General features: G+C 34.4%; 1 protein-coding gene across 11 annotated transcripts in view; it reads right to left on the bottom strand.

Moving 5' to 3' along the window:
* Nucleotides 1-26,130, bottom strand: part of NBEA (neurobeachin) — a 454,524-nt gene that overhangs the window by 263,743 nt on the left and 164,651 nt on the right. For 10 of the 11 annotated variants that reach the window (XM_063149159.1, XM_063149160.1, XM_063149163.1 and 7 more), the window contains 4 exons: nucleotides 18,157-18,595; nucleotides 6,662-6,816; nucleotides 2,516-2,642; nucleotides 1,730-1,857 (listed from right to left, as the gene is read on the bottom strand). In XM_063149159.1, coding sequence (XP_063005229.1) covers nucleotides 1,730-1,857; nucleotides 2,516-2,642; nucleotides 6,662-6,816; nucleotides 18,157-18,595 — 849 coding nt within the window. The remainder of the gene's footprint in view (nucleotides 1-1,729; nucleotides 1,858-2,515; nucleotides 2,643-6,661; nucleotides 6,817-18,156; nucleotides 18,596-26,130) is intronic. The other variant, XM_063149161.1, reaches the window with a different exon arrangement.

The following is a 26,130-nucleotide window of genomic DNA, read 5'->3' as shown; positions in this document are numbered from 1 at the left end:
GAATGAGAGATTGATTGAAGAGAAGGTGAAATATAAAATTAAAGAAAAATAATGTAGAGGACATTGCTTGTTTTGGAACTCAGTATTTGGTTTGTGAACAATGTTTTCTGATTCCAAATTGGGTGGCTAAGTCATAGATAGGGAGAAAATAGGGGCAAAATATGGAATGACCCTCCAAGCAGTTATCAGAAAAATGCTGTAAGCCAAAAACAATCCAACAAAACTTTTCTGTATGGATAAATAGTGAGATTAAATATGGCTGTATAGAGATTCCTGTGACCTCTAGCATTTCAGTCTTTGTCATATCCTGGGAACTGTTATAGCCTTGTTCATGCTACAGATCTGACAAAAATACAACAGCACAAGGACATCAATGAAGAATTTTTAAAATCAGTTAAAGAACTCAGGAAAACTAAGACAATTTTAGTGTTAGTTTATAAAACCTATTCTGCAATTCATCAATTGCCAAATGGAAAAGGATAATACTGCTACAAATTTTGCAACCAATTTCACTGAAATAAGAGACTTAAGAATGTAGCCCATAAATTCTCTTAGTCATTGTAATGTGAATCTCAGACCATTAATTTAGGTGTCATTAAGTGAGAAGTGCAACTTAGTCACAAGCTATAAAATTAACAATTAACAATACCTGAAGCTTCTGAGTACTCTAAGCTGCTACTATACCATTCCTTGGTATTATTCAATAATAATAATATTAAAGGATAAGAAGATGAAAGAAAAGAAGTTGTAGAAAATTTCAGTTACAAGATGTAAATATTTCTAGTAACAAGAGCCAACACTGTGAGATATAATCCTGGAATTACCATAGGAAAAACTGTACACAAACATTTAGGTAAAATGTGTGTAATAGAAGGGGGTTTGGAATTTGAACACAAAGCTGTTTTTTTCCTGTGTAGATCTTTCCATATGATAAACCTTGTCAGAGTGAGACTTTTTCCTCTCAATTAACAGCAATACTGTGTGTCAGAAGAATCCTGAAAGGAAAAAATTTACTTGGCTGAACATATTCCTCTGAATACATGACCAGTGCGTGCTGATGCAAATTCCCCCTTCACTATTTTAGCTGCACTAGTACTGATTCATTACGTTCTTCATGAGCTTGTCATATTTGCATGGTCTGCATAACTTCTGCATTACTTCCTGCCTCATTTATGAGGCAAATTTTCTAACCATGAAGTAGTAAAGATAGCACATAAACCCCATAAAAATCCTTGAAAGTGGTCAAGGATACTTTCCTTTAAAATTTAGCAGTTTTTATTCCCCCCTCTAGGCACAGCTCTTTATGTGCCTTTGTGAATTGACCTGCCTGAGGAAAAAACAACCCTACCAAATACAGATACAATGTTGGAGCATGGTCTTATTTTACTTTCTTCTGTGGGAGTAGTTTACACTTTTTAATTGCATTTTCACTACTTTCTCAAAGTCAGGCTGAAGCACTGAATTAATCTGAGGAGAGAAAGGTGAACTATGGAGATTATTTTGTGACAGGATGTATCATTACACAGCATCTCAGGGGAATAAAAGGATATAAAAGCTATCATTTTTAACTTTAAATGAAATTAAATGCAAAGAACTGAAATCACAATGTATTAAGAACTGATTAATTATTTTGTCAAAAATAGTTATATGAAGTCTAGTGAAAATAAAAAATTGTTCATATGAAATGAATAATAGTTTTAAATAATATAATCTAATGACAGAACAGTACCTTCAATCAACAGCTCTTGCCCATGGCTACCCAATAATGTTCGAGATAGGAAAGGGGCAAAATCAACAAAAATTTCTCGCAGGAGAGGGGCCACCTTTTCTAAAGCTCTTTCAAGCTTTGCAGTGATACTGTAAAAAAAAAAGAGACCATGATTGTAAGAAAACTTCACAATAGAAGCTAAATTGTGTCAAATCACACCTGTTTTAAAAGCTTCTATAAGCTTCTTTAGAAAAGAGGATGATCATAATTTGATCAAACTTTACAGTTTTTAAATGGCTTTAAGTAAATGGAAAAAGTCATGTCAGAGTAAGCAGTATGTCAGCCTCATAAATTCCAGAGTATTTGCAGAGTACTCCAGAACAAGTAAAATTGTTATTATCCTTTTCAAATACAAGTCTGGTTTTTTCCTCTCCAGTTTAACACAAACCTTTGTTTGCTCAGGAGGGGTTGAGCATCTCCTTCCACTGCCTAGTGCTCCATTTACAAACTTCTTACTTTCCAATATGTACTGTCATTATTGAATAAAGAAAATAAACCAGCCAACTGAAAAATTACTTTAATGAAGTTTTAGTGTCTGGCATAATTTAAACAAGTTAGACCATTCAGTTGAAAAACTCAGACTTTTCAGTGAAGTGTTATTTTAGCACACACATCCTTGGTACCCCAAAATTACATACACTGTAGCACACATATAACTACAGTAATGCACATTAAATGAGTTATTTTATATTAGAGAAATTTGGGAAGAGAAATTATCATTAATATTAAAAGATAGAACTTGTGTACCTCATGTTTTCAGCTGAATCCTCTGGCATTGGAGCAACAGTTTGGACAGCTGGCAGATTTTTGCTGGTAGCACCATTCACAAAGCTGGATGACGAAGAGGAAGAAGAAGATCCTGAGTCTACTGCACCTGTCCCCCAAAAAACACAAACCTTAATTCAGTCTTATGAAACAAAACTTTTAAAATAGTCCTTGTATTATTAATCTACTTCTAAGTAGGTAAATAATGTTATTTATTCCAAGATAGTGAAAACTTTTCCATGTGGTTATCAAAAAATCAATACTTTAACTTCACTGGTACAAAAATAATAAGCATGAAATTTATTGAAAATCAGGCAAAATAAATCCTTTCCTCATTTCCTCTATTCCCAAACTATATTTCAAAGTTGAAAATAATTTTACATCATACTGTAAAGCAAGATCTTTCCAAAATAAAGGTGTAGCTAATATGAGCTTGGGTGGAGAATAAAATTTCAAATATTTCTTAAAATATATTTATATATGCATTTTTAGCTGCCCAGTTGCAACTACAGGCAAAAACTAAAATAGAAATTAAAAAATGACAGGGAAGATAGAAAATATATATCTCTTCAGTAAGAAATGGGGGAAATTGGTGTCTGAGGAGTATTTAGACTCTAATTGTAATTTTTCTGTTTCTTTCCTTGAGTCAAGGAGAATTGTAAGATCTCAAAAGTAAGGAGGACGGTGGGGGTATCATTTCAACAGGTTGTGAACAGCTGCCCAGAAAAAAAAGCTATGCACACAGAGCATACATTTATACTTTAAGTGATCTGGGTCAGAGCTAAGGGCTAAACTTAGACTCTGAATGCCAATCTATCATGTTTGCCGAAACAGCGCTGTGAGCTCAGCCTCCCTGAAGCAAACCAGCAAAAGCTCAGAGAAGCCATGAGCAGTGAGAGTGCTGTGATAAATGCTGTCCCTGTTTGCACAGTCCTTCTGCAGCGCACCACTGCAAGAGAGGTGGCTACAAACAGTCTTGGACTGGGAGTTCAAAGCCTGAGGGACTGTAATGCTACTGGAGAAGAGGCTGGCAGGCAACAAGATTTATCCTAGTTAGCAATGAAGGCTGAAGAACCCCAGTTTAGAGATCAATGACATTATCCTGGCCATTTTCATAAATGATAATTGTTAACTCCTTGTTTCTGGTCAGTTTTAGCAGGAGATACATCAACGTCCTTTGCATTACACATGATATTATTTTTCAATTTCCTGCAGAGATCTACAAAGCATTAATGGTTTCTTAACTGCTTAAGCAGCCGGCAGTAACGTAGAGGTTGAATGCTGGTAAATGTGAAAAATACTCTGGCAGCAGGAACGAATTTTTTTTTAAATTTTAGTTTAGCTATTTTTTATTGATAAAAGAAGGTAAAGATTAGAATTTTGACTAGATAATTTAAGAATATTTAAGTTCAAAACACTATCAAAATGCAAGCAGGATTTCCTGGGCTTGCTGACACTAAAGTCGCTGGTGAGGTTCAGGATTTATATTAGGAACTGATTTAGGAAGTTCTTTTAATAATGGGACTGGGAGATGGATTGTGGTTTACACTGTGTAATCTGACTTGGATTAAATACAAATTCAAAATTTACTCAAACACACTTAGAAACACAAAAGTATAAGGTAGGCCATCTCTCTCAACATAGGAATCACAGCAACTTAACTGAGAATAAGATATCTTAAGAAAGATTAAACCTTCACATATATGTGTGTGTATATATATATATATATATATATATATATATATATATGTCTCCATGTGTGCATTTGTGTACTTATTCACTTGTTTAATTCCTACATACATATTTTTAATGTTTATTCCCTTTTCCTTCCAAAATGAAATTTTCCTCATGAAGCTTGTTTAAAAATGCAGTTGCTAAGTTGTTCAACCAGCTAGGCTTCCAGAAGATCAAACAGATCTAGAACCTTTGTATTAACATGGAAGTAAGAATCAGGATATGAATTACAGAAATCCAGTCTAAGAAACTATAAAGGTAGTTTCTTGCATAAAAAGATGAGGGAGGAAAACCTATTTACCCAAAGATGAATTCACAGCACTAAAGGCCTTTAGTAACATACATCTCATTAAGTCATGACATGACATAGACTATGACAGTGATGGCAGATGGAATGTAAACTATACCAAATGAATAACTATAACCCATGAATAACTAAGAAACAACAACTTTCACATAAGTCCAGCAGAGAATATACCTTAGAGATTGTGCTACCCATCACATAGATATAACTATTTCTATATGTATTTCTAGAGTATCTGTGACATACTGTAAAAAGAACTGTAAATAGGTTTGGGGGGACATCTAGTGTTTCTAAGAAATTGCATTCTGTTTCCTTTCTATCATAGAAAAATTTTAAAAAATAGTGCTGTTCAATTAAATTATATGCACTACTTTAAAATAATTATTAACATAGATATTTCATAGATTAAAAATATATACAGCAGAAAGTTTTTAGACAGTCTGTATGTTTCAAAAACTGACATACATGAGTCACTGTTTTGACTATCATAGGTGTAGCTTAATTAAAAATGGCAAAATGAGCATTTTAATCTAATATTTAAATAATATTTTCAATGGAATACTACTTTTTTAAAAAACTGTCAAAATTATGTTTAGCATTTCTAAAATGTTGATATAAAACTTAAATAGTAAAAAATTTGAATCTTCATATAATGCTTTTCTACAGAATTCAGTACATATATAGTTCTAATTAAGCCTCACACTTGCTGAAATTCCATTAAATCAGTACTTTTCATTTAATCAAGCTAATCCATAGATTAGGATCAAAACCAATTCCATAAATAAAAAAAAAAAGAAACAGTATGATCTGTCAAAAAAGGAGCCTTTAATCCAGACATGTACCATGGCATCTGCAATACTGCCCTCTACTAAGAACAGTATTAGGGAAATAACTGATTTTTAAAATGCAATTACTTACAATCAAGGGCTACTACATCCCAGCCAAAATAGTTCAGATATTTAATCAGTAAGAAGACTGAAAAGCTTACTACTATTCAGTATCATCTGGAAAATAAGGTTTCCAGTGCGAAATATTTTTTTGCATGACATAAGAATACCTAAAAGGAAATCCATTCAAGATTAACATACGTGTCTACACAAACGGACTGTTGAGAGAAGTAATAACATTATTCAGAGTATTCATTCCTTCCATCTGCCTCAGAAAAGTTAGATTTTAGGCTCTTTTTTTTAATCCTTAACAAAATCAAAGTTCTATTACCAGATATTAAGGTAATCTGCAAAAGGAAAGAACAAAAAATTGAGCTTATATTACTCCATAAAGCAGAAGATGCCAAAAGCATTCCCTTCTGTTTCCTGCAACCCCAGAGAGATTTTCACATTCTCAACCCTTGACTGAAGTTGTGATATCCTTGAAGAGAGCTCTTCTCTCAAGTGCTTTTGCTTTTTTTAGAAAGAAAAAAGACTACAGCCAGATACTTCAAAGGAGTTTAAGTTAAATATCCATTGCTCTCAGTAAGGATTTCTTTCTCAATGGAAAACCAGTCTCCACTGTCAACAGGCTCCCATTACTAGTATTAAAAATAATTTTAAAAGGAGGTCTACTCCTTCTGTAGGTCACAAGAAACAACTATTGATAATGCAAGAATTCAGTTAAATTAAGTTGTTTCTTACTAAAAAAACTTTCCAAAAAGAGCATAATATTCACTGACAAATAGTAATTGTCCAAAATATTCACCCTCTACAATCTACAATATGTTTATAAAGTAGCTACTTGCCTCTACTTTATTTGATACATAAGAAGGGATTAATTGGTATGTATCATATAAACATCCTCAACTGCAGAGCACTAGAAAAGTTAGCTCATTTCAATTCTAAACAACACTTACAAAACAATATTGAGGCTATTTATGAACTTATTTAAGGCTGTGTAAGTCCACTGTGCACTATCAAAGCTTATAAATACAGACCAAGACAAAACACTGTCTCTAATAAAGGCCAAGGTTTAGCCTTTCCAGGTTTCATTTTGGAACTACAACAACAGCAACACAAAGATGATTAAAAAATAAAAGACCACGAAAGGCAACAAAACAAAGACAAAATGAGAGTCACAAGGATATTTAAGGACAATACCTGTTGTATTAATCATACTTTTTGGTGTAGCTCCTGTTGCAGCAAATATATTAGGTGTACTACCCGGTGGCAGCCCGCTCCCGGCTGTGGCAGCTCCAACAGTGGTAACAGCCAGACTACCTGGAGGGGGTTTCTTCACTGGTACAACCACACTCCTGTGGAAAAAGGAACAACAGATTACTAAACTTGCACCAGGAACCAGGGAGAGTTTTTGATTTTGATGGGTTTAGGCTGTTGTATGATGCATTGCTGAGAAATACATAATATTGTAAATTTTCTTAACCTTCCTGAAATAGGGTAAAACTGTTTACAGGCCCTAAAACCATAGTCCTATCCTTATTCTGCAGCTTCATGTGACTTCAAAGAACCTAATTTATCTTCCAACACCCACAAAATGGAAAGACTCTACCATCTCAACATGTTGAGAACACTGCTATCAACAGTGTAACACTGCAATGTGTTCTAGATTTGCAAAGATAATGTTAGCTGTCAGAAATTATGGCAGCAGGCTAGAAGTCTATATGCATGCAGTCATAAAGACTGTGAATTTGTTGATCCCAATGAAGTTACCTAAGATAACAAAATTTTTGCCTTTCAGCTGCACATTTTAATACAGTAGGTTATTCCTTAATACCATGAATATATTGGTCTTTCACAAAGATGACTAAGAAACAATTTTAGATTCAGCCTTCTTTCATTCTAATCTAAATCAATAGCACATTATATACATTGAACAGCAATAATGCCACACAATAAATACTTGCTTTCACAGTATTGATATTGCTGAGGTTTAAAAAGCTCAGAGAATTTGAAGCTCTTAAGGAGAGAACAGAGCTTTCATGCAAAAAATCCAACATAATATCAAATATAAGCAGGAAATACTGCACTCAAAAAAACATTTTTTAACCTAATTTGAAATCACACTTAGGGGTTTTTTTAAGTGTGAAGACAAAAAGACTTGGTCTTTGGACACAATAATTTTTCAACAGTGGGAGGCTCTCACAGTGAAAGAAATTATATTTACATTTTTCTTTTAAATATTTCCATTTATGTATAAAACCCCCTTCTCCTAAAATGTCTGTTTCAGTGGCAAACATGAATGAAAAACAAATCTGAAACAAATCATATTTGTATAATATTGAACAATATATTTCCATCATTGTTACATTTTCTGTTTAAGTAGATACACTCTTCTTTAAAATTATTCATTGTGAAAAAAAAGAGCAAGTAAAGGCAATTATTTAGGGTGAAGAAGTCACATTTTACTCAAGAAGCTCCTTTGTTACACTTTTGTGTAAATATGATGGCATATAATGAATCACAGGGTGTGGCACAATGTTTTAGGGTAATGTACATTTGTCCTATATGTTTAAATACTCCATCTCCCTGGATTTTAAAGACTGGTGGTGACAGTGTACAAAACAGTCCATTAGCATTTTTTCCCTCACTCTTTTTAGAAGGTCAAAGTCTCTGCATTCTGAACAACAGCTTACCCCTGCCCTGAAGCACATACTGTTAGAGAGGTAAGTCTAGGCATGTCCATGGGTTTTTGTCTCAGTCCATTTACATTAGGAGGAGATGAGTTTGAACAGTGCAATAGCTATTGATTAAGATAAGTGACCCTAAAATAATTGCTTTTGTTGGTAGTTAATAATCTTACAATCACTGCTCATATTAAGTGTTTACATAGCAGGAGCTACAGCTGAACAAAGCTGGGTCTACAGGGGTTAGATAAATCTGCTCCATAACACCATGAAATTTCCTAAAGCTACCCCCAATCTACATACAAAGATCTCTATTTCAATTAATACCTCAATCAAATATTTGGATTTGGGTTATAATACTGAATAAGTACTCAAAAGCAAAGTCCTTGTAATGTCATAAAAACATAAGGATAAATTAGAGCTTGTTTCTTAGGTGGGAGAGTTTCCCAATTATATTAATTTCAAAAGGAAACCACTGTCATTACCCTCTACCTTTGTAGAGAATTTCAATAGGGTGAATGAAGAATGAATGGGAGTATTTTTATGCTGGAGCACAGGAAGGAAAGACACAGGAGGAAAAGGAGTCTTAGACTGGCCTATTCTAATGGCACATGGATCATCAGGTCACCAAGACCACAGGCCAACATGTTGCTTCACAAGATGATCTTGCAGACAGAAACTGTGAAGAGTGATGACTCGAAGAGCTTGGGAAGGACAGAGAGGCTGTTGGCAGGTCCATAAAGGTAAAAAGGCATATACAGAACCTGGAAAGAGTGGCCAACTTATAAATAACACAGGAGATGTGAGGAAGACTTGGCAGCTGTCATCCCACGCTCCCCATGCCGTTGGAGCAGACCCTGGACCTCTTAGCTGGATGCAAGCAGGAAGGATCCCTGACTGCTGAACAGACTCCTTGGACACACACTCATTCCAGGGTTCCCAAATGTAAGACAGTGGGAGTGAAAGACATGTATTTTATTTCAAGAAAAACAATTTCCCCCTCATATAAAGTGTGGTATTAGTATCTGCTAAATTGGCAATACAACCTCTGTGGAAGTATTTCCTCTTTTCCTGCTATTTTTCTAAAGATGAAGCTAAATTCAAGATCTTCCTCCTCATATTTAAACAGTTCAGTGGTCTTTCAGAGTGTCCAAAAGATCATCTAAATTTCCATAGCAAAGATCACACATGTCAGCTTTACTTCCCAGATGTAATAGGATGAGTTTGATTTGGAAGGGACCCATAATAAGTGTAGTGTAGAACTGAAATACAGCTTCTGTAGCAAGGACAATCCTTCCCATATCCCACAGATATAATGCTCTACCCATAGTTGGCATTGTTTTGTGTAACTAAATCACCACGTTAGGATAGGTCAGGTTCCATTAAACCACAAATTATCAAGAAATGTCAATAGAAACCTCTCTACCATAAGAATAGGGAAAATCAGTGAGATGACATCATCCCAGACTGAGAGAAAATGCAGCTTTCTGACATGCCATACATGGTGACCTTGTCAAAATGTCTCATTCTTACTGATAAAACAAAATACAGTGAGTGAATACAGAATGACATTTAGATGAAGCAGACAGAAAAACTGTATGAACAACACAATAGAGTGGTCAAAAATGTGCAAAATAATAAGAGAGACAGCAGAACAAGAAAGGTGAAAGAGAATGATGCCCTTCAAGTAAATAAACTCTTCTTTTAACCAATCTAACCACTCCAACAGCACGTACAGTGAAAACAAGCACATTAAAAAAAAACAAACAAACAGATTTATGAAAGAAGTGTTATACTTGAGCATCATAAGATTTCAAGAATGATTTTACTATGATAGATGCTTTACATGTATCTGTCAGGCATTCAGGTTTTTCTTTCATGAAGGAACAGAAATTTACAGACTAGAAGAAAAGATTATATGCATTTCTGTATTTCATTTTAGGCCTTGCTTTGTAAAACATATTTCAGACTCCCTAAATATTCCAAACTAGCCCACAGTTGTCTGAATCACATCATCGTGGTCTCAAATGATTCCCAATGATGTAGTCAGCAAAGACTTAGTAGTAATTGTCTGCAGCAACTGATTTTAATTCTGTATTCCTTGGGTGGTTTTCAATCCTAAATATACCTGTGGCTCCTAATCACTGTTCCTTTACTCCGAGTGTCCTTTACCAATTTGAAACCTGAGCCCAAAGTCATCGTAATTCATATCATGCTTAAGATGAGTGTTGTTGATTCAACCCACATACTACTTATGCATTGCTGGTTCATTAAATAACCTCAGCAAATAGCTACAGGATTCTTCTGGGGTTTAGAAATTTGCATGAAATAACTAGATAGAAAATAATACCATTAATGCATTGAAATGTAAAAAGAGAAAATGGAAATTAAAAAAACCCCATCACTTTCTCAAATTCACTTTACTTAAATATTGAGCTACACAGTGCAGGTGACACACGAATTATGCAGCTCTATATTTTCTCTTTCTCTGCAATTCACATTCTGTATCTCTTCTCTATTTTAAAATTTAAAGGCTTTCCAACTTAATCACTGTGGTCAACGTAAAGGTCAGAGATAAGCCTTCAATACTGGATGTCTTGAGCTACCTATCTGAGCAGCAGCAATTAAATTAGAATCACTTTACTCTCCTGTGGGATATGTGAAACCTCTTAAGGCTGAATTAATATTCTTGCTCCTCCTCTCCTCCCCCGCAGCAGCAGAAAGCGTGAGGATTTTTCAAGTATTCTTCAAAAGGCAGCACAGACTTCAGGCGAGTATTTCATAGAATTGCTCTGTGTCAGAGGTTTGACACAACTTCAGAGGTTTCAGAAGAAATCACATTAGAAAGTGGGTGGCAATTTGTCTGCTATATTACACACTACCTTGTTCCTCCTACAGCTAGATTAACTTAATCTCTGAAAAGAAAGCTTAATATTCCTTCTCTAAGATTTATTTATATTGGCCATATCTCTGTACTTATCTACTCCTCTATGAAACATTTATATTGTTGATTACACTCTGTTCTTTCCAATTTCACCCCCAGACTTGATCTGAGCCTGCAATGTTACTATGTACTAACAATGCATTCTGAATCCTACCTTAAAAAAACCTTCAATTAGGCTGACTGCATTAAGATAAGATACATCTGATACCTGATAAGAAGGAAAGGTTTAACTCAGAGTATAAAGCCATGGAGGAAAAAAAAGGGATTAAAAATTTGTGAAGTTTACACATGAATTGTAGAACACAAATGGAAGGTTCACAGAAGGATGTAATTGTTGGGACTGATGCAAATGAAATATTAGTGCTGAATATTCCATGTATTATGGATTATGTCAATCATTTGATTCCACACATGCACCAAAACCTCCAAATCTCAAGGTACATGAAATGATCCTAATCTACTAAACAAAAATTGCTTGTTTCTAACTAGAAGAAAGTAAATCATCTCAGGTGAGGTTTTAGGACAACGCCATTAAGATTATTGATTCTTAGTCTTGGATCAAGCAGAGGAGCAAGTATTTATTCACAAAGAAATTCCATCCTTTGCATCCAGGATAAATTACTTGAAGCATCTAAAATGATCTAAAATACTGACAGTGAACAAGGAAAACACTAAAAGATAAAAAAAGCTAATTATCAGGAAAGATTAATGGTCTTGGCTAAACAGAGAAATGGGAAATACTGGAAGTTTAATAAGTTTGAAGAAAGTGAATAAAATCTAAGTGAACATGTTATGTATTAAATGTCAGGAACATCATCAAATATAGAAAAAAACATCAAAGAAACAATCAATATGAGGTATAGATAAATATGGGTGAGGAACCTAATCCTTTATAAATACTGAAAAAAAGGGGGGGAAAAAAAAATAAAGGCTAAAAAGCTACAATCAGTCCTGTAAAAGAAGGCAGATAGGGATAAACAGCAAGACAAGAATGCAGTTCAATTTTCATCCATATAGTCAGTGAATTATATCAGAGAGTAGGGAGATGCTGGTTTCTCCTCATCAACTTCAGGCCAGATATACCTACAGTTCCATGTATATTAATGTGAAAAGGTTCATATTACACAGGTGATAAGAAGTGTTTTGAAAGAGCTACCTGTGTATAGATTGCTACATGATAGATATGGGAAATATGATTACAACTCGGTGAAAATAAATTGAAATATGATTACAACTCGGTGAAAATAATTGGGTTGATATACCCAATTTTGGTTGACTTGAACCTATTCATAAACTTAGAATGACTTTTTTTCCTAAACAAACAGCTGATGTGGCAATGAGATTTCCCTTTCTCTTGTATTATATTTACTAAATGAGTGACTAAGGCACTCTCTAGGAATACAGACAATGCAACTTCAGCCCTCTTCCCTACAGGACCTGAAACCCTAACTCATTCTCTGGAGTGTATTTTTACTGCTACCTTAGAAAAATATACTCTACAGAAGCTGTCAAATATTTTATTTGGACCAGTCTCCATTGCACAAAGATAATGAAAATTACCTTGAGTGAACTGGAACCAGATGAGTCCTTTAATTCCCACACTACTGATTAGGTTTTTCATTCATCTGTTCACACACTATTGTGACACCCAAAGTAATGGGGAATGCAGTGCCTAAGAACAGACAGCACCTGTACCTGTCCCTTCTTGATTCATGGGAAAGTTGCTCTATTTTTCTTCAATTATTTGTAATCAACTTTAAAAAGCAACCATTTTTGTTGGGAGAAGACTAAAAGGGATTTATCCATGACAAATTTTTAATAAGATTTCAGGAAAATCAAATCTGTTTTTCAGCAATCATCATTTGGAGACTAATGACTCTAACAGGAATATGGCCTCCTATTTAAAGGACTTAGTAGACCACTGCATACTAATGATCTCCCAAAGGTAGGACATCATACAACAGATAGACATTGCACCTCTCTATTTGAACCTTCAGTGCATCTCCTCTCACAGTTATCTTTTCCCATTCTATCAGTTAATTATAAAATTTTAAAAAAAGGAAAAAAAGAGAAAAACCCACCCCACCACTGTATTCTAGCAAAACACATAGATTCCCTGAATAATCCTTCTCAATATAGCATACCTACATAAAATATTCATATTTTTGAAGACCACCTGTCTCAGTATTAATGAGAAGGACATGTATGAGACCTGACTGGATCTCACAAGTTGTCCACCTTTTCTAGAACCTTTAAAACTGACCCCAAGGTTCTTCTGTCAGGGGAATAAAGAAAAACACTGCAAAAATAAAAACTAAAGTACTTCAAAGATGTGTTCTCCAAAATATTCTCAAATATGTTCCTCAAGATTTCACCAAACATGTAAACTAAGAAAACCCATAATTTTTCAATTTGTGAAATTAAAATGGATTAAAAGGGAATCACATCTTTAATAGCAGCAAAAAAAACTGATCTTTTAATTTCTAGGAACTCAAGATTTCCTTATACAAGCATTCTTCCCATTGAAATAATTCTAAAACCAGAAAATATATGTAAATTACCTCAGTTTGAAAAAATAATGAATGAGACACAAAGCCACAAGCACTCCCCATAACCACAATTTCAATAATAGCACCCTTGTGAGAAATTTCTTCTAGAAAAAAGTAGAGAGTGAAGTGTAAGCTTCAAAACACAATATTGAGTAGAATCACAAATTCAAAAACCATGACTTAGGTTGCATCTAGTGGGACCAATGCAAATTGACCAAAATAAAAGAAAAAAAGAAACAAGTAATCCCCAAACCCTAAAAATCAATAAGATGGACTGAATTTTGTCAGACAGAAGATAAGAAGGCACAAAAGAATTATTGGTGAGTTATGCTCCATTAGTCACAAATCTAGGTGAAATCACCCTTTGTGTTTGCTTCTAAAAATGTCAACCTGGATGCCATTTTCAAGAAATTCAGTCTGACGTTAAAAGACATGTCATAACTTTGAGGATCCAGGCTCTAGTGTCCCAGAAATCTGTTTATATAGCTCATAATGTAATTACAGCTACCTTAAGACAGATGAGGCAGAAGGCAGCAATATATTGAAAACTAATTGAAAAATGCAGTTGTCCAGAAGCACTTGTGGGGAAGAGGTCTCTGAAAAGCTGCTCAAAGCTTCAGAGTTTGAAGTGAAATTTTTGATGTTGTCACTCTCAATCTATTGAAGAGCTGACAGACAATCAAACCCGTCTGGCTGCCTGGCAGCTCATTTTGCTGGCAGGTGGCAAACAATTAGACACACCAATTTGTGCCTCCTGATGACATTAAAGCATGAAACTAAGTTGTATGCAGGGCCTAGTGATTTGTGTGAAAGCATTTCAAAAATAATACTCTTTGCCGTGGCAACTCATTTCAGACTGCCACCTCCCATTACGGCTTTGAGTGGTGAAGACGACAGACTTGAGTTACGTGCGGCGCAAGGCCGCTTCTGTTCAATCCGTCATCAGCGCCCCCCGAGACCTCAATCCCCTCCTTTCATCAATATCACCTCATCATTTACATTTGATAGCACTTGAACTGCTGCATACATTAGCTACACACAGCTCCCATTTGATAAAACATGCTGGGCACTTTTTCTGCTTTTATGTTTCATTTACGACTGCGCAAATTCCACGGGAGAATACGCGGTAGCCTCGTACAAAATTACTCTTTCGGACACATTATCAATGTACAATTAAAAGAACATGCAGAGTAAAACACATCATATTAAATGCTAAAATATAGTTCTCAATTTCAATTCTATTTACACGAGTTTACTTTACATGGTGTTTACCCTTCATCTATGGTCATAATTAAAGAAAATTACCTCAACTATTCTTTTGCTAGGCACTCAGACATCCAAATCAAAAAAAAAAAAAAAACCCAAAAAACCAACCAAAAAGAAAATATTGCTTCAAAAGGACTAAGAATATCTTCAGATGATTGTGAAAAACACATTCTTCTAACCTAGATTTGGTTATAAATATGGAATCACTGTGCTTGTTTTGTAAAACCTGAAACAAATACAACCTGACAAAACAATACACTCCATTGCTCATGGTTCTCCTCAGGGACAATAAAAATGACCAACAGCCACGCTTCTCAGTGAAGTACCAAAAGCTGCATAAACTACAGCAACACAAGATCCTACAGAAATAGGGTTTACAGGCATAGCTTTAGCTTAAAAAAAAACTCGCAAACATTTTATCTCATTTAACTGTTATTTCATTTACATGAACAAGTATGTAAGGACAATCCTACTGTAATTTCTTTCAGTTTTTCAACAGTTATTGGGATACTACAGGAGATAAAATGTTCCAAAATCACCACTAGGTAAAATTCATGCTGCTTTGTCAATTAATACTTAAATTTGTTCAGTTATTACTTCAATATACTATTCCAAGTTTTTTCCCCCTAACCCTTGTTTCATCCCCAGTGAAAAGTTTCAGGATCAGGATCTGAATCTGCTCCGCGTTCATAATTTCCATTGCCATCTACGTTTGCCTCCAAAGATTGTCAGAGTGGTCAAGTAAGTACTCTGGAAATATGAAAAATCTGCACAGAGGAATACTTGCTTGAACAATGGGCATCATTCAATAATGCAGCCATGGAGCAGAACTAGTCAGTTGAGGTCTAAGTCGATGGGCTAAGAACATCTGCATTTTCATCAAGACTATCATAGTTCAAAAATATTTGTTTAGTTGGATAAAAGAATGTAATATTCCCAATCTGCTGGACATGCCTGAACGTGTAATTTTTCCCTTCAGAGTTGTTGGTTACACTAAAAATCATCACCTACCTCACTCATCAAAATCAGACAGCAGGGTCATTTATTTAAGACAAAAAAAAAAAAAAAACACACCAAAAATGATGTAAAAGTGAATTCTTTTGCCTAAACTTCACCCATTACCACTTTTTTTTTTCCTCTGAAGAAGTGAATGATTCCAAAGGCTGAATGTACAATGTATGCCACCAAGATACAACACGGCAGTGCACTTTTTACAGACAATCATCAAATCTGGTTGGCAGGGTAACAGGCCAGGGAAAAAACAAACCACTAAACTCATTAGCTGCTAAACTTATTAAGTACGAAATATCTATCAAAACTTATAAGTTCTGAACACGAGGCACCTCTTAATAATTCTATATTATCTTCTACTAATGATGTTCAAAAGGTACAAGCAGTCACATTGTTGCAAGAACAATTAAATGGAGGTGCTCGCATTAAACAAAGGTTATGGCCAACCGACTGCAGGCCCTTGGAGTTTTAAATGCTTTCTTATAGAGCTATTATTTAAAAATGCACACTAAAATTCATGTCTTCAATCACCTTTATGTCAAGTTCCCTCTAACAATGACAAAGACATCTCATAAGATGATATGCTCCTTTTTAATTTAGGTGTCTGGCACTTTGTGAATCAACCACTGCTCTCTGAATGAAATATTTTTCTTATTAACCCAGGTCGAAATTCAGATAAAGTAACATTTTTGCTGTTTACAGTTAAGGTGTGGATATTTCTACACGTAGCATGATGTTTTATATTGCTTAATGTACAAGCATGAATTCTGGAATATAGTGGTTCATCAGAGAGGAAAAGGAAAAAATCTTAACAGTATAGGAAGAAACAAATATTTTTCACTCCATATTGAAATCAATCTAAAAAAAACATGCAGATTGATGAACTAAAAAAAAAAATCTTAATGAAAAAAGCTCTTAAATGAGCTTTCTCTAGAGAAGTCTTAAAACCTAAAATATTATTTAAGACCTAAAATTTTAGAAAGGGATATATTCATTGCCTCTAAAGAATATTTCACTTTTCATGTCTTGATAAAATTATCTTTCTTACAACAGACACTATCTAATTGTTAATTGAATATTTCAGAAAAGAAGTATTTATATATATAGAGACAAGACATCAAATTTTTTTATGGACCTTATAATGGAATAGTACTTCACTTTTTTCTAAAATTCTGACATATCTTCTTGCACTTTGCTGTTTCTGTTATGTTGAAAACAGTGAATATTATTTTTCTTAAGACTCAGGGAAGATATTTATTATATTTTGCAAATTTTCTGTAAATATAGGATTTTTTCCACATAAATCACAATATAACTCTTTTCTGCCTTATTTTTTATCTCCTTCAGTGTTTTACTTGCCTGAAATTTACCTGTGCCTGTCTGATAAACTTATATACTTTTAAGTTTAAAAGACATGTGTTTAATTGTCTTTAAGCCTTGATTCAATTTTTAACATTTTAAAAATATTTTTATGAAGAAAATGAATGGACCTAAAATGCAATCACATAAACACTCACAAGACTTAGGTCTAAAATCACAATGGATGGGACTACACTTCTGGAAGGATGATGAGAATTCCAAAAGAGCTCAACCTCTATGTTCAGGATGACTGAGAGGGACTGGACATTTAAAGGCCAGTATATTCATGAGAAAACAGGAAGATACAGCCCAAGAAAAAACAACAACAACTAAGGACTCTTTGTGGAAATATTTGTGAATTTAGTTTTAAGCACTAACTTCTGAAGTTTAACAGCTTCTGTTGTTAAGACCTAAAAGGAAACTGGTTTCCACCATGACCAAGCTGACAATTTGCCATGGTCAAAGCATTTCAGTACCAGAAAACAGTTCAATGATGGATCCAATTAAGATTTAAGCCTTTGAAAAAATATTCTACTGAATTTCTGCACAATCTGTTCTGTATCAGCAGATATTGCCCCTCCTCCTCCTCCTCACTAAAATAGCGTCTTAAAGAAAAAAAGATTTTATAGCACATATATTTCTTTGCAAGAGGCTTGTTTTCCAAGTAGTTGAGAGAGTTTTATTCACTGCTAACAGAGAAGAATAAGGTGAATTACTTTTGTCTATACTGTGTGGTGTTGGTAATGCAGAAAGGGAGACACAGTGCTGTTGTTTTTAACAAGCTATAATACCAACCAATAGTAGAATGACCTTCTTGAAGAAATAAAAGCCCTTCAAACTTCTGAATTACATCAATATCAAACAATGAACCCAACCATATACCTGTCAAATGAGTGAAACTGCATGGGAAGTATAGCCTGAGCTTCTCTCTTCAGTGCAGGGTCTGGGTAAGGGATCGGATCTGGGCCACATTCTGCGATTTCAACAGGGGCTGCCACAAGACTTTTCAGTATTTCTTTGACATTTATTCCTTTACTTTGGCTGATACTTGATATTGATGATGCAGGTTTCAGAATTTCACTGGGGCTTTCTGTTAAGCTCTCCTGAGATTTCTTCACTTCTGAAGACAAAGTAGACAACAGCTCACTCATAGCATCAGGACCTGTGCTGGTCTCCAAGTCTGTCCCATTCAAAATATTGGGCATCTGTTCATCTCCAATTCCAGAATCTGTATGAGGAATAGAACTTTCCAACTGAATATCTTCAACCGGTGTTGGTGTTTCTTTGTCTTTGATATTTTCTGGAAACACAGTTGGTGTCTCTGCAGCAAAATAGAGATTATGAACAAAATTTAGTTTGATATTTTCCCATAAAATATGATCATAAGGTTTTATATGACAGAAACCTGTTAGGCAACAAATAACGGTATTTTAAACCTTGAAAACTCATTCTATATACAAAATATTTTACCTCCAGCAGCTGTTTGGCATATAGACAGACTTGGAAGAGGGAGCCCAAAATTGCATTATACAAACTCAGTGACATTTAGAAACTACAGGCCACTACTCACGCAGTAATCAAACAGCAAAATACTGCCAGCAAAAACAACACTAAAAATTATAAGCTATCAACTGCAGAACTCTATGATCCTTGAGCCTACTAGAAAGGAAAATTGCAATCACTTATGCTTTTGGATTACTGTAAAATTTACTCTTGTATTGCTGTCATCAAATATTAAGTTTGCATTCAAAAGAAATCTTCTAGACCGCTTTTTGCTTTGTGTTTTGTTTAAAATGTGTATTACACACATTTCTACACATATCATTGCACTGAATACAGATTAATTTATACATGAAGGAAAACAACAAAAGTTATTATTTATTTTTTAGATTACTCTTCTTTTCCCACAAAAGGTAAAGTTATGTCATTCAGGAATAATTAATGAACAAAATAAATACAGCTTCATAGAGAAAGGCAAGTGAAATCTGTTGAGTTTGGAACATTTCCAGATTGAAAAGGATTCTACAGCATCTTGTAACCGAGAAGACCACACCTCTAATAATTACTTCAGTGAAACAGACACAAAATCTTTATTAAATAAGAATAATTTGCTATGCTTAGACAAAAGTCAGCTAGAGTTGTGAGTAACTTGTACCCTAATTTTGGTTAGAGAACGACAAATTGGGCTATTTTTATTGACAAAATGTTTTCCTAGTTTATTTTAAAACTACATTTTCATTAAATTACTTGTCTTGATTACAAAATTTAGCAGTTCTATGTATTAAATAAGAATACTTTTTTAATGGCTCTGATACAGTGGTTTAGATATTATGGGTAATATTTTATGGCGTATTTAAATGAAGCTCATTTACCAAAAAATGTGCATCAAAAATGTAACTTTAATAACAATCTCATATCTCACTATTGATTTTCTGTTACAGTCAGGTAAAAAAATACCTATTTAGCATATGGGCATAAGTGTGAGTACATGTATACATAAAAAAAAAATCTGTAAGAGATTATTTTTGTGCTTGAACTAATGGTCATGTAAACATTTTCATACGTACAAGTAATAAGAAAGAACAGAAGAGGCTTTTAAAAAGATGAAGCAGAATCACCCATTATAAAGGAGCATTGTTTTCTTCTTTTAACAGCCATAAACACTGAAGCCACTTCCTTCTTTTTCTCTTAAGTGCCTTAAATGCATCTTATCAAATAGATATGAGCTCTTCTTTGTGAAGCAGGAAGTAGAATCTGGATTTATGAGCTGCATCAAATGCATTTAGCATCTGCCAGGTCAGGAAGCAAAAAGATCCCTATCTACTTAGTACTGCCTATATTTGGCACAGAAAGACATCTGATCCTCAGAATGATGCTAATGAATTTTCTGCTTGTCTCTTTAAACTCCATCCATACAAAGATAACACTTCTCAACTGAAGGGAAGATTAGTACTGGACAGGCAGTAAAGCAGGTTGTTGCCCATGAAATGTATGGTGAATAAAATGGCATAAGGCTCCATTATTATGCAAATGAAAGGAGGGCACAGAAAAAGAGACTATGGTCCACTACACGGTGAAGTTAGGTTACACCCAACCTCAATTTCCATTAAGGTCAACAATGCTGAACAAAAAACCTGGTAGAAATACCGTTGTGGAGAGTCAACTAAACTACCTTGAGTAAACCAGAAGATTGATTTTAACACATTAAAAGCTGTTGTAATGAACTGACTCAGCCAATTTGGAACGAAATATCCATGATATTACTGGTCTAGTAGCAGGCTCTTTTGCCAAGCAGATGACTGGAGACAGTAACATATCACTGAAGAAAACCATACAAGTTTTCTCTTTTTAAGAGATATGAAAAAAATTATCACGACAACTGCAAACCTTCAATAAAAAGCAAGATTTCAGGATTTATTATGGAGTAATGAATAGTAATGGAATGCAATGAGATAAATTTAAAAAATGGCTTTCTAAAATGAGCTTTTTTAATACTTATTGTTCAGAGAAAGTAAGGGTCAATATAGTAAATTCAGTAAAGCTGGGGTTGTCACAACACATTGAAATTTAGTCATGAGACCCTGGATATAATTAGAACGTGGGAAAAGAAACTGGCTAAGAAGGAGCCATCCATTACTTTCAAAAGAAAAGAAAAGCCTATAACATTGATAAAAACTACCATGGGAGCTATTTTGTTTAAATATTTTGAATAAAGGTTTCAGGTAAAAACATTGTGGCTAAAATTGCTGATGACAAAATTACAAGGTACGACTGATGGTCACAGAAGCACGATTGTAAGAAGGCATTATGGCAGAACTGCAAATTACGTTTAATAGTGAAAAGCTTTGTATCTAGTGAACATCACAGAGCTTCCCATTATAGCTGGAATTCATCTTTGGTAAATGACTGAAAAGAAGGATTTAGATACATGAATTAGTGGGTAATTATTTAGTTGCTGATAAAAAAATCTCAGAAAAGGCAAATGTAGCTCCAAACTTTTTTGAATATTTTGCAACAGCTAAGCATTGAGAGCATTAGAGGAGGCTCTGGAATGTTTCATTGTGGAATACTGTGTACGCCTTCATATTTGAGAAATGTGGAAGTGCCACTATGGAGGTACTTAGCAATCTGCTATTGCAGAACAGAATTTGGCTGACATAGTCTGGCCAAACTAATACTGAGAAGTTATACAACAGCTATCACAAGCTGTAGATTAAAATTTAAAAAAAAAAAGAAAAGATAAAAAAGGATTGCAGGCTTGGCACGAGAAAACCAGCGCAAACTCACCAAGAATAAATTTTAATTTGGCAAGTGACAGTCATCAATACATAATTAAGGTTATAGAGAAGCTTTCCAATCAGCATAGTAAGCTAAACGAAAACAGGACTAATCTTGAGATGCTATAAATAGGACTGTACTTAATTAATACTTGCAAGTCAGCAGGTGACTTGCAAACCTTTGTTCCCAAATGAAAATAAAATGATGGGAGGCCTGCGTCATTTGATGCTAAAAATGGAAGCAAAATTATATTTGTGGACATAAAATTTCAGTATGACACACTATAAAGTACATAACACTAATTGAAAGGGTTTAGGGCAAAAATATCAAAGGAAGCTATTCTAAATTCAGGCAACTGTAGGAATACTTGATTTACATAAAAATCAGATTTGTATCTTTACTTTTTTTGCTGTGTGTATCTTCAATACCTAATACAAATATGCTACACTAAGCCAATTCAGCTCAGTCTGATTTATCATTATGAATAACAATATCTAGAAACTACTAAGTGGAGTGCATTAACTCTCACTTTTAAAACATCAAACAAGCTAAATGAATAAGGGTTTAAAAGGTTCAATTTACATTTTGTGCCCTAACAAAAAATAACTTAAGAACTGATAAGACTTAACTACTTTTCAGGTAAGAATCCTAGCAAATTAGGATGTGTAAAATCCACATAAATATATGTGAAAAGATGTATTATAAGACCTTCTTGATCAGCATTATTATTATTACTAGTATCACTTTAGGTGAATGGTAAACTTCTTAGCATAGGTCACAAAACCCGACCAGTTTTAGTTATAAAACTGGATATTTTTAAGTTCTGTTCCATATTTTTACACCATGTCTTAGCACTTCAGTTGCCTTCTGAATGCAGAAATAAAAACTGATTCATAAAGTGATTTAGAAAAATCTTAAACCAGAAACATCTATTATTTTATAAAAATCCTAAATACTTAAAGCAACTTAGCAATATGGTAAACATGAACAGAAGCAAAGCCACAACTGATTGCATCTCTCCACGTTCTAACACTGTGACAGAAAGACACTAAATTTTCAGCAAACCTCATCAGTTTTCTGCAGCACAAGGCCATGTCAGTAGACAAAGCAGAATCATTACTAGATCTAGTGATCTTAACCCTGTCAGAAACAGGCAGTTGGAAGCCAGATGCCTCCTTCTTACTGTTTTTCATTCTAACTAATGAGTTCATCTACTACATTATGGGAAAAATATGGGCCTAAGTTAACTAAATGACATATTGTATATCTGGTGACCTCATCCGTCACGCTCCTTCCCTAAAATATCTTGTTTGCTTGTGATTTATGAAGTGTATTGTAATTGTTTTAACCTACTGAGTTATCTAAATAGCTCTTGCACTGCCTCCATATGGCTAAAAAATACAACCCACACTCCCCTTATTTATTAACCTAATAATGAGACGTTTCATATGTAAGGCAAATACACAGTTTTGTCATTATAAAAAAATGATGATACAAATCACACTTTTAATATTTACTTTAAAAAGATGGAAAAAATAAAGTATATTTTTCTGTGATCTTCCTGTCTCTTTCATAGCGTTAAACCTTCCTACTAGAGAAAAATGTGCTGACATTTTTCAAAAGTAAGATAAACGAAAATTATTTTTTAAATTGCTTACAATATGGCTGAAAAAATATTAGGAAGCAATACTATCCCAAATAATTGTCAAATTTCTACTGTAAACAATAGAGAAACATTTGGCAGAGGAAGGGTTTGGTCAACCTTGATATAGGACTTGCTACCACCTTTTTCTGCATTTGCACTGAAAAAATTGATGAGTTGTTTTCTGCATGGCTATCTTAAAGTGCTCGTGATAACCTTAATAGTTGCCTTTTATAAAGCCTTGCAAGTTTTCTACAAACTTCTAGAAACAGCACCCTACAAGCTGAAAATGCTTTCATTCCAAGAAGGCAGGGATAGCTTCCTCCATAGGTGGAAGAGTCAACTAATCAATTTCTATACTCGAGGCCATAAAGACAGAGTGGAAAAATTCTCCCTTGCAACATCACTCAACTTATTTTCATGTGTAAGAAGCAGCATGATTAAACTGAGATGAGAAACTAAATATGGGAATAGAATCAAAGCATAATAAGGTACATTAAGAGAAGTAAGGAAGAATGAGCTTGCAATAGAAATGTCCCTGGAGGTCAAGGCACAACAGTGAGAAGAACTCATCTAAAAGAAGCATTAAGTTTCCAAGCTACTCTCTATCTGCTACTCAGGACTTTATCTTCTCTTGGCATTTCTATTTCCCTGTGAAAATTTTAAATTCTTATCACAGTAAAAATTATCATTATAGTGACCTTGATCATGGCCCAACCATGTAGAATCTAGATGGTCTAGAATTTTGGCAGCTTGGCTGGTATTAATCTTCATGTAGCTATGCATTAATAGGCAAATTTGGTCATGTCCCACTAAAAGACTTCATGGAGTTCTGTTATTTCTGAGGCAAAGTAACATGAACAACACTCAGAGTAGAACTAATTTGCTGTTCTAAAATATTTTTAAACAAGCTTCTTTTAAATTTTATTAATAAAATGTGAGGGAAAAGAGCCTGGCTGAGAGCTACAATTTTCCATTCTTTCACTATCAGTCTGTTATCTACGAAAACATTTGATAAATGCAGCCTGAATTTAACCTGCATCTGTATTTAGGCAATATATTTATCCAAGTTTCTGAAATTCCTGCCAGACCAAACACTGTCCCTTTCCTTGCACAAGGACAGCAATTGCACAGATTCAGCTGTCTGACAGCATGCTGCTCCATGTGCACACAAAGAGGTGGAAGCAGAGCACATGCCATGGCAGCCTCTGGCTGGCAAGAGGAAAAGCCACAAGCAGGATACCTCAGGGCTCTGATATGTGTGGCTGAGGGCAGAAGGAACACAGCTGAAAATGAGGGGACTGAGGAAAGTCAGATAGGAAATGCTCTGGGGTGGATTGGCAATTGGAAGGGCATAGATTTTGGTACAGGAAATTTAAGACAGAAGGTTGGGAATTTTCCTTGTAGCCAGAGTGGATTTGTGAGGAGAAGGGATGTAGCTGTCAACCAGGAAAAGCAGAGAGGCACTGAGATGGGAGAGGATCAGAGCCAGAGAGACTTAGGGTGGGGAAATCAAGATTGGGAAATGATTGAAGAGAAAAGTTATCATCAGCCTCTGTTCACAGCTGGACGTGCATGAGTGCACATCTCTTTTTGCTCTCTGGAAATTTCTTCTATGTGCTCAAATTCCTCATAAGTCTCATTTGTTTCTTTCCCTGCAGTCATTAAAGCAGGCCATCCCTACCTTGACCACAGAAAGGCCACTGAAAGAGCCGTTTAAAACAGAACAACTTCTTGATCTGTTTAGGCAGTCTTTAATCAATGTCTTAATTCTTCTTTACTACTCAAAGGTCTTGCACTCAGTGTTTGATGGATAAGACATCAGTCTGATTGATTACCTGGCTGCCAAACAAAATGTCTTAAGCCAAAGCATTACCAAGATATTAACTAAAAGACATGAAGAAGATACAATAAAAATAAGAAAATGAGAAGTCCTAAGAGAAATGTTAGCTTTAGAGTAAACCAGGTATTTACATTTTGAAACAAAACCCAGATGGAAATTAGGAACAATATAGTAATTTGCTTTTTTCCCTAGGTGAATTTCCCTAGTTTTTTCTGTTTATATTTTTAGTAATTTATTTTTTATTGTGTAAACTCATACCCACAAAATTAAAAAATAATTTTAGATACTTATGATAATATCTGTATTTCTGATGTATGCTGAGAAAGATGGTGGTTTTGTAATTAGACATTTCTTACAAATGAAATTTTTAAAAAGTCTCTCTCTGTAGGTTACAGCATCCAGCAATAAAAATTAACAGTGGAGCACAGAGAATATTCCATATAGACAAGGAAACATATTAAAACATTTTGGTTTAAGCACTACTTTTTAAAAAACTGAAAGTTTTTAAAAAAACTTTTAAAACTTCTGTAATTTGTACAAATAAATGGAAATAAAATAATTCCTATTACAACTGCTTCATGCATACATAACTACTGATCAATTAATAATAAAATATATATGCAAACATTTCCTATGATGCCTTAAGTAGCTGGTAAAGGGCAATAAATAATAGATTAAGATGTATTACATTACTATCTCATGATCTTCAAATGTATGTCTTTTCAGATGTAGTTGGAATAAGGAGCATATGTTTCATCAGAAGAGCAGTATGATTATTTTAAGCAGCAGGCAGAAATTCAACATAATCAGAATTTTATGAGAATCATGATTATCACCCATGCTCCTTATAGCATTCTCCTTTCTTGAAAATATATACAACTACATTTTGAGTGGGATGGAGACATGAGTTTTGTCAGGACTTCCTGAGGCAAAGAATATTCTCACAGGCAGTGGAAATTTGTCCTTTAGTCCACTTTGTATACTCAGGCTGTTATCCTCATGCAAAATAGTTTGAAAATAGTCTGGAAATCTCTATGCTACTACAGTAGAAATACAAACAACAGTGTAATTCCCAGAGTACTATATACCTAGG

Source organism: Melospiza melodia, chromosome 2 (assembly GCF_035770615.1).
Source record: "Melospiza melodia melodia isolate bMelMel2 chromosome 2, bMelMel2.pri, whole genome shotgun sequence".
NCBI classification, from domain to species: domain Eukaryota; kingdom Metazoa; phylum Chordata; class Aves; order Passeriformes; family Passerellidae; genus Melospiza; species Melospiza melodia.
The sequence above is the reverse complement of the archived record's forward strand: the minus strand, read 5'-3'. Positions and strand labels throughout refer to the sequence as shown.